We start from the raw sequence: 8,837 nt of genomic DNA, 5'->3' as shown, positions 1-8,837 counted from the left end.
TACTCTGTATCCGGTTCTAAGTAAGACTACTAGTACTTCCCAAATACTAAGCACACCCTTGTTCTCTCTAGAAGGTGTGCTTCCCACATCCAGACTAATTACATTCTTGTGCGGGTTCTGCTGACTCACGGTGGCCGAGCCGGTTCCGTACAGGTTGTACTTACAGGTCGACCCTCAGCATCAGGAGGACGGGAGGCACCCCACAGCACGCACGCCGCCTCTCAGCACAACGGCCTCATGACACACAGGCCTGTGGACACAGGGTGTGGCTCTGAGCTGACATGGACAACCACTGCATTCCGGACAAGGGACAGGACACATTTCAAGGGCCACAAAATGAGTGTTCCTCTATCGTAAAGGAATTATACAAAACGAAACAGGAAGTTTTCAGATTTCCCTCAATAAAACTGACGTGTGTCAATGAGTGAGGATACCACACACACAAGCACACAAATAAACCATCGTCAAAGACAATCAAATCTACTTCTTATTCGAAGTTCAGGACCTACCACCTAAATCTGTGAATGTTTTTATTCATAAAACAGTAACTATTTCGCTAATGTAAAGGATATCGTACTTCCAAAGTCCCAAATGCCAAACCAACCTTCAGCTTAACCCTGCGTACCAGTTACGACTATAAGCACCTACCATTCCCTTCTCATGGTACTTGTTCCACCACAAGACCGTGAAGAAGCCAAAAAGCCTTAAATATATTGATCGTTAACAACAACAAGGAAGAGTTTAAAGAAAGAATATATTTGAGCCACATAAACAAACAAAAAGGTATTACATAAGAGAAAATAATGTAACATTTTATGTAAGTACCTAACATATGAGCATGCTCTTACATCTAAAACAAAAAATAAAAAGGTAATATGGGTACTATATATATATATTTGACAAGTGTGCATTAAAGAGTTCTCTATTATAAAACATTTAAATTGTGGAGGATACTTTTCATGACACAGAAAACAACTGTTAAAATAGGCACACCCACAATTCTTATAAAAATATGCTTGCCGAAGATAAAATTCATCCGAGCACTCATCTCTCAGATGTGCCAAAACTATGAAGTTATTAATCACGGGATACGACCTCCCACTTTTGTCCTGTGAGTTTCAACACTGACTGGTACGAGTTATGAGTTACAATTAATTACGGTTATTTCTCAGTGTTTCTGCCAAGCTCCCTACAGGATGCATCTATTTAATATGAATACTTAAAACAATATAATTTGTAGCTAAAAGTCACTTAATGTTTTTTTTCCTTTTCTAAAAAAGGCACTATATTTAGAAAAGAGTTATGACCACAAGTAGTGCTTTGGAAAATCTGAAACTCCCAATCAGTGTGCTCCAACAATGTGAGCGTATCTAAGAAGCCCTAACTGAAAAGAACACAAAATGTAAAAAGCTGATAAATTTAAAGATTATAAAATTGGTTTATTGTAAAAGCAATTCAAGAATACCCAGTTAAAATCTTACCCCGATGCTACCCAATAAAACCGAGAAGCCGTTAAACACTTTAACATCAGGAACAAGGACAAAGAACAGGACAGACCACATCAAGGCTGTGATTCAAATTCAGAAAGAGGAAGGACTGCTCGGTGTCCTTCAGGTGAGCACAGAGGGCGCGGTCGGGTACCCCGTGCCGCTATGACACTGCGGGGTGACTGGGCAAACTGGAGTCCGGGGGACATGAAGAACTCTATATTCCTGTCTCATGGGTGAACTCGAGTAGCTGAACTTTTAGGAAGAGCTGCCTTTAGTGACAGCGGGATGCACAAGTCTTGGGGGGAGCTTATCAAGTTCTCCATCACGGTCCCACTAAGTCCCCACGACCCCTCCCGCGTCCCGGACCCCCACCCCTGGTCTGAAGGTCCTCCGCTGGTGTTCAAGATGCACGCTAGGCCTGCGGCCACCGGCACACCATAAGCCTCGCAGCCTGCTCCGCAGCACGCAAGCAGCAGACGGCACGCCGTCACCCGCACGCTCGGCGTTCCAGGGAGAATTCCACGACTGCTCGTCAACAAGACCAACGAGTCTGCACGTGGCTGTTTCCCCTCAGACTTACTTCAAGATCTGCTTTGCTGTTTTCTTACTAAAAAGCCTTCAAGTCAGTAATTACGCACGCTCGACCTAGGAATCATTATATACAGCACAGTGATCGCATCTTCTGAGCACTGAGCACTTCATGTAAGACCTGTCGCTCCCAACTTCTGAGTCCCCTCATCGGAAGGGTCAGAACTCGTCTTAGATTCTGTAACAAAACCGGAAATCTGTCTCCCCAGGCTGAGGCTTCCCACAGCAGTTTCAGCCCTTGAGAGTAAGGGCTTACTCTAGAGCTACTGAAAGACCCCTCCGCACAGGTGGCAGCCGCCGCCGCTCTAACTCACGACCAACCGTGACCTTCACAGGCCAACCATGACCTTCACAGCTTCGACTGACACAGTTGATTTATGCTCATTTTGTTCCTTTAAAAAATACTCTTTGGAAACCATTATTATTATTCCTGTAAGACACATACTCTAGTAACATCTCTTCCTGTAAAAATAAAAGTATAATCATGATTATCTCTATTTCTTTGCTAAATTCAACTACCGATATACATTTATTGATCTGATCACTTTACCAGCTGTCTCACGATCTTGGCAGGACCCTATACACTGTCCAGGGTCAATTCTCAGCATAGAGAAGTAGGAGCAAGTCTCTCTTCAGTAAGAACATGCTTGTAGGCGATATTTCAATGTAGTCTTTAATGTATTTGTTACAAATGTGAACTAAAGGACTAGAACTTACTTCCAAAACTAGGGCAAAGGTAAATTTCCAAACCTAAAGGAAGGTAAGCCACCGCGTAAAGCTTACTTCTGTCATGTACGTTATGAACCTACTTAGTGATTTCCCATCGAGGCTAAAAATTAGTCCAAAGGAGTGTCAAGGGGAATATCAGGCCTTATCTTGTTTGCTCCTTTCAAATTCATCAGATAATATCGTGTGCCGGAGAGCATACAGTCCTCCTCCAGACACTGTCGGGACAACAGCCCTCTCTACAACACTGAACTACGTCTCCTGTCTGCAGACTGCCCCAACCAGATTTCAACCACCTGTGAGATATAAAGTATGAGCCACGTGTTCTAAATGCATACATTCAAAACTACCATTTTAAAATAAATTGGGAAGTAGGGAAACCTTAAAAAAAAGATACATTCTGCTATCACACTATTATAAACATTATAAGTGTGTGTGTGGGTATATATATAGAGAGAGAGCAGATAATCAAGATTTAAATAAAATGGTAAAAAATCAGGAAATGTAGATTTTACCAAAGGAACTACAGTAACCACCCCAAGCTACAACTATAAACAGAGTCACTACTATGGCAATCTGTCTAGGTTCTGGAAAAAAAACTAAAACAAAAAAACACAACCCAACCAATCAAAACAAAAAAAAGAAAACAAAAACAAACCCACAATAAAACCCACCAAAGCCTATACTAGAGTATGTGGCAATAATTATACTTCTATGGAAACTGCCTCATGCCTTATAAGCCCCTAAAATAAAATCAAGGTCACTATGTGACTAATGATGGCACTAGGAGGGAAACACTGGGAGTAAAACAGTCTTCAGCCTTGGTCGTAGCTAGATCACCAAATCAGCATGAAGTACTGGACATCGACACGACATTTTTGGCTTGGCAGACCAGCTAGGCGTGTTTTCCACTGGCTGACAACTGCGTGAACTGAGTAAATGCCGTGACATGGAGCGTGTGACTTCCGAGTCTGAGAATGCAGTGAAAACCATCGGTGAACATCTAACCGGGCAAAAGGAATGGCATCCATCATCCAAACAGGCTCACTTCCCCCAGCCCCCCAAACAAACAGTAGTTATAATAGCAAAAGAAACAAAAAAAGGGTTTTTTTGATTCTTTAGAGCCAACTATGAAAGAGGTCAGCAATATATAAACAGCAGCAACGGACAAGAGAAAGAGATATCGTGGATGAAAGCATCTTGCTAGACGTCTACTCGTCTTTTTCGGTATCAAGCCAGAAGATTGCGACTGGCTTACTTGGAAATTTCGAGCGTACGTGGGTTGTCTCCTTAGATCCTTCACAGATTTGGAATTCAGTCTACCTGAGGGCTCTACAGCCATGTAAGAAAGCTTTCTTTATCGAGCTTGGTGGCAGCCAGCACGGACTCCATGTCATTGAGGATGTCAGAGCTCAGGGCCTCCTGCAGACTCGGCATCAACTCCTCCCCTTCGATGTTCATCCCGTCTCCCTCCAGCGTGCCAAGGTCCACGTTTGTCCCCGGAATGGCTTCTAGGTAGTCTGGGAAACGGTTCTGCTGGGAGGGCAGGGTGCTTTGGTTGATAGTGTCACCTAGTTGGGGCAGAGACAGAGAATAAGGTCCTTTCTGAAAAGCTACCAGCGGAGCTCTGTCACGCAAGCATTGGGAAATGCACAGAGAAGGAGACGGGCTCCCTACCGACCTCCTGAGCCAACGCCCGGGATTTACTTCAGGCTACACAAGCCCAGAGCACGAAATAACGCCGATTTACTTCTGCCTCAACATTTGTTCAGCCACCGAAGCAACGCTTGGGGGTCGTGAAAGAAATAAAAATCCCCCGAAACATTATCTCCAGCAAGGAGAGCGGGGACGCACACAAGAGTGTCACTGCCGACCCCCAGATACACACCGCTGTAGTGAGAGCAAGTACAAACACTGGCACACGCCCCTCTTCTCCTCAAGTGCGCTGCGGGCACACTAACAGGAAGACACTGGGTGCACACTGCAGTCCACTCTTGCAGAGTCCCATTCCCAACTACAAAGCCAGCCTCCCTGACATCCGTGGCTAGATAAACCTTCTCGCTTTCCTCCTATGGTCCCCAATGTACCCACCATGACACCGTTTCTGAACATGACAGCTCCACATTCCTTAGAGCTTCAACAGACACAAACCAGTAAGAGCCACAGGGGTTTGGAGAACAGAGCAATGTGGGGAAAGGAGTAAGGACAGCATGATGGGAAAGAGCTGGGTGTGCAGGGTGCGTGAAGATTTAGGGGAGTGAAGAGGAGCAGCTGGTGAGCACTCAAAAAAGCATCAAAGCCATGCACTGGAGGAGCACAGGCAGAAAAGACGCGCCAAACACTCTGCGCAGCCGTCGGCCGGAGAGCTGGCCAGCGGGATAGCTGATCCGTGCCTGGAGTGTGGGGCAATCAGGGGTCAGCAGGCGAGCCCCAGGAGCTGGCTTCCTGACCCCGTTCTCCTGACCCCCCAACACCTACCCTGGACCAGAAACCCTCAGGGGAGAGGGGCACGGACACCGAATCCACATAGGTCCATGGCAACAGACTTCTAGAGAAGGCCCTCACTGCCCTGCCAGCTAGCTCAGAATCAGGACCCTAAGTGCTGGGAGAAGTCACGTCACCGGTTCTGTTCACACAGAGCGACGCCGTCCGTGTCTAACAACTGGGACATTATAGTTGCAAACTGCCACAGAGAAACAGAGCAGGCTCGATCAGAGTGGAGGCTTATGGGGTTGTGACCGCTTTTCTCCCCAATAACATCTGCTCCCAGACCCGGCGACAACAGCCGTGTCACTGAAGGCCAGCGGAGGACGCCCACCTGTGTCCATCTCGTCGACACTGTTCAAGAAGTCGTCCGGGGTCCGAGGGACGCTGTAGCTGCTCATGCTCAGCCCGCTGTCCGTGCTCTCGTCCCGCGAGTGGTAGGTGCCGCTACAAGACAGGGGCGGTAAACACCGGCATCGTCAGCGACTCCAAGGCCAGCATGAACCCTTCACGGCGCGGAACCAGCACCCACCCCTTCGCTGGGGCTCAGACAAGGCCCTTGGCAGGGAGAGGCAGGCAGCCTGAAGGGGCCCCGATCTCCCCTACGGGGCTGGGTCTGGTGGCAAGAAAGGAAAAAAGACAGGCGCGCAGCTTTCCTAGGGGGAAGAAAATCCTCTGTGCGGGTGTTCTCTCTGCAATACCATTCGAGGCTGGGGGATCCGCATGGCCCGCGTATTTCAAGGTCTCCGTTTCCCCAGCGGTACCGCACAGGCACACGCGGGAACACAGGCCCCGGGAGACTCAGGCAGAGAGTTCAAGCCAAGGAAAAATCAACCCAAATCAAGGAACCAGGAGTCCTTTCTGGGCTGGGCCCAAAGGGAGGCGTCACTGTCCGTGAGATAAGAAGCCCCCTGGGAAGCCTGAGTGGCTCCTCAGTCAAGCAGCCAGTCGTGACCTCAGGGTCGTGAGGTCAAGCCTGGCGACAGCTCCGCGCTCTTCAGGGAGCCTGTTTGACATTCTCTCCCTCTGTCCCAACTCGCACATCTGCGCTCTCTAAAATAAAAAAAGCAAGTGAAAAAAAAAAGGGGGGGTGGGGAAAACATCTCTCCTTCCTTTCGTTGGGACGGCTCTTTACTTCTCCTGTTTAGGGGAAAAAAGAAACCCTAAACACCTCAGCATGAGAGGACTCCTTAGAACTCCAGTTAAAGGAGAGAGATTTAAGCAACATGAACGACGCTAAGGCACACACCTTCAGTAAAAACAGAAAAATACGAGCGAAGATGGATTTTAACTTTCGGCTAAATGAAGTCCGACCCACGCGTGGTAAGAGCCCTCCTGCACACACAGAAACTTCCGAGCCAGCAGCACGCACACAGCACCTGGCACGGACTGGGAACTTTGGGGTTCTGCGAATTCTAGAAATCTGACAGCAAAGTGCTGCGTATTCTTGACGCTCTCTGACCCTGACCTGAACGTCGTTAGGTGTCCTCCAAGCTCGGACACATAAGCAGCTGTTTAGCTCACACAAAGTTAAATAAAAAACAGCTAACTAGTAGAAACAACCTCTATCAGTTGCTCAAAGTTAAAAACTCAATCCCCCAAACTTCTTCCCTTCACACTCCCCCAAAAGAGTGACTCCATCCGTCCCCCCTCACCGCTACACTGAGCCCCTGCGTGACTCCATCCGTCCCCCCTCACCGCTACACTGAGCCCCTGCGTGACTCCATCCGTCCCCCCTCACCGCTACACTGGAGCCTCTGCGTGACTCTCAAGCTTCTGACAGATGAGTCAGAAGCCTCACGAAGACCCAAGAAAACACCTATGTGCCTCTAAGGCCATTTTACCCAACAGTGCTGCTTTGGAGAAGGCCTCAGGATGCGGCTGGTTTTTACCATGTCCCCAGCCCTGAGCTGGACAAGGGCCTGGTCACCACTCCACTCCTGCGCGAAGCAGCTGAGCTCACATCGTCATGTGGAGCTCTGTCCACGCCACGGGACAAGCATGGGGGCCACTTCCTTGCTCACGGCTGCAGCCCACTCATCCCACAAGCACGTGGGACAGGCAAGAGCCCAGACTCGGGGGACAGAGAGGCAACGACAAGGTTTCTGAGACGCATACCGTCGAGGAGAGAGAGGAACACGTACACTAATGAATCACACTCAAGCACTATGTGAGCAAACCGCTCTGAGAACCAAGAGGGGGAGCCTGGAAAAGGTTCGCGGAGGGGGACACAGGACCTGGCCGTGAAGGATCTAGGGGTAAAGGGGAAGACAGAGGAACGCTGCAGCAGGGCTGAAAGCTTGGTGGCAAGTGGAGGTAACAGGTGTATGGAGCCCAGGGGATGTGTATGAATCCAGTAGGAGACAGGGAAACCGTCAAGGGTTTCCGAAGCGTTCCAGGCAGATGAGTGTTTCAGAAACGGGGGGACGACACGGAGTGGACAGAGGGTTCTGCCCTCATACTGATAACACTGATGATCTCACACCCCATGATCTTTACCAGGAAACACAATCTCTAAGGACAGCCCAGCGCGGGGGGGGGGGCTGTTTCTCCCTCTGCCCCTCCCCTTGCTTTTGAGCACGCACTCTCTCTCTTGCTGTCTTTCTGTCAAATGAAAAAACAAAATCTTAAAAAAAAAAAAGGCAACACATGATGGAAATACTATTACACTAAATGTTTTGGTAGAAGAGAAATTTCATTTTTCTAAGATCATGAAGTTTTCAATTCACCTGGTGAGAAATGAAAGCATAGCATAATAGCTTTCTTAAACCAAAGTACCTTTAAATGTTTTTAAAAGTGTGGTGTTTAAAACTGGTTTAAAAAAACCTAAAAACCTAAAGTACAAAGACAAGAGAAGTATTTGTTCCGTATTTTTTTTTAAGATTTTATTTATTTATTTGACAGAGATAGAGACAGCCAGCGAGAGAGGGAATGCAAGCAGGGGAGTGGGAGAGGAAGAAGCAGGCTCCCAGCAGAGGAGCCTGATGCGGGGCTCGATCCCGGAACGCCGGGATCACGCCCTGAGCCGAAGGCAGACGCTTAACGACTGCGCTACCCAGGCGCCCCTTGTTCCATATTTTTTAAAACTGAAACTGCATCAGTATTTTACAGCCAAGAAAGGACAAACTGTAATCAAACCTGAGTTTTAAACGTTTTGCAGGCAAACCTGTCGGCTGGTAGCCACAGTGCCACTCCCATGTGACAGCACATGCACTCTGCCCCACAGGCGAGTCTGCGGGACCCACTGACACGCCGAAGCAAAGCCCGCCCGTGGTGGCCGCGGGCTGCTGAAGCGAGACGCAGGTTCCCCACCCCCAGGGCAAGCTCCTCCTGGGCCCACAGACACCCGCCTCAGTGAGCTCGAGGACCACCTTTCACCGAAGGGGACACACTGCTCCTTCACGACTCTTCCACGTGAGCGGACCGCGTCCTCCCACAGGAGAGGCTTTGGAGCCCGGAGCTCCGCGGTGGTCGCCGTTTGTGGAAAAGGTCATGACAGCACGGTGCGTGGCCCCAGGAAAGCTATGACCTTTCGCGGACACGGGCCAG

The 8,837-nt window shown here is 48.8% G+C and overlaps 1 protein-coding gene across 3 annotated transcripts in view; it reads right to left on the bottom strand.

The window, feature by feature from the left end:
• Window positions 1-1,418: 1,418 nt before the first annotated feature.
• YAP1 (Yes1 associated transcriptional regulator) overlaps window positions 1,419-8,837 on the bottom strand; it is a 109,163-nt gene continuing 101,744 nt past the window's right edge. For 2 of the 3 annotated variants that reach the window (XM_034665636.1, XM_034665638.1), the window contains 2 exons: window positions 5,623-5,735; window positions 1,419-4,375 (listed from right to left, as the gene is read on the bottom strand). In XM_034665636.1, the coding sequence (XP_034521527.1) occupies window positions 4,137-4,375; window positions 5,623-5,735 (352 nt within the window). In that variant the 3' untranslated portion in view covers window positions 1,419-4,136. The remainder of the gene's footprint in view (window positions 4,376-5,622; window positions 5,736-8,837) is intronic. The other variant, XM_034665637.1, reaches the window with a different exon arrangement.

Source organism: Ailuropoda melanoleuca, chromosome 8, assembly GCF_002007445.2.
Source record: "Ailuropoda melanoleuca isolate Jingjing chromosome 8, ASM200744v2, whole genome shotgun sequence".
Taxonomy (NCBI): domain Eukaryota; kingdom Metazoa; phylum Chordata; class Mammalia; order Carnivora; family Ursidae; genus Ailuropoda; species Ailuropoda melanoleuca.
This window is presented reverse-complemented; position numbering and strand designations above follow the sequence as displayed.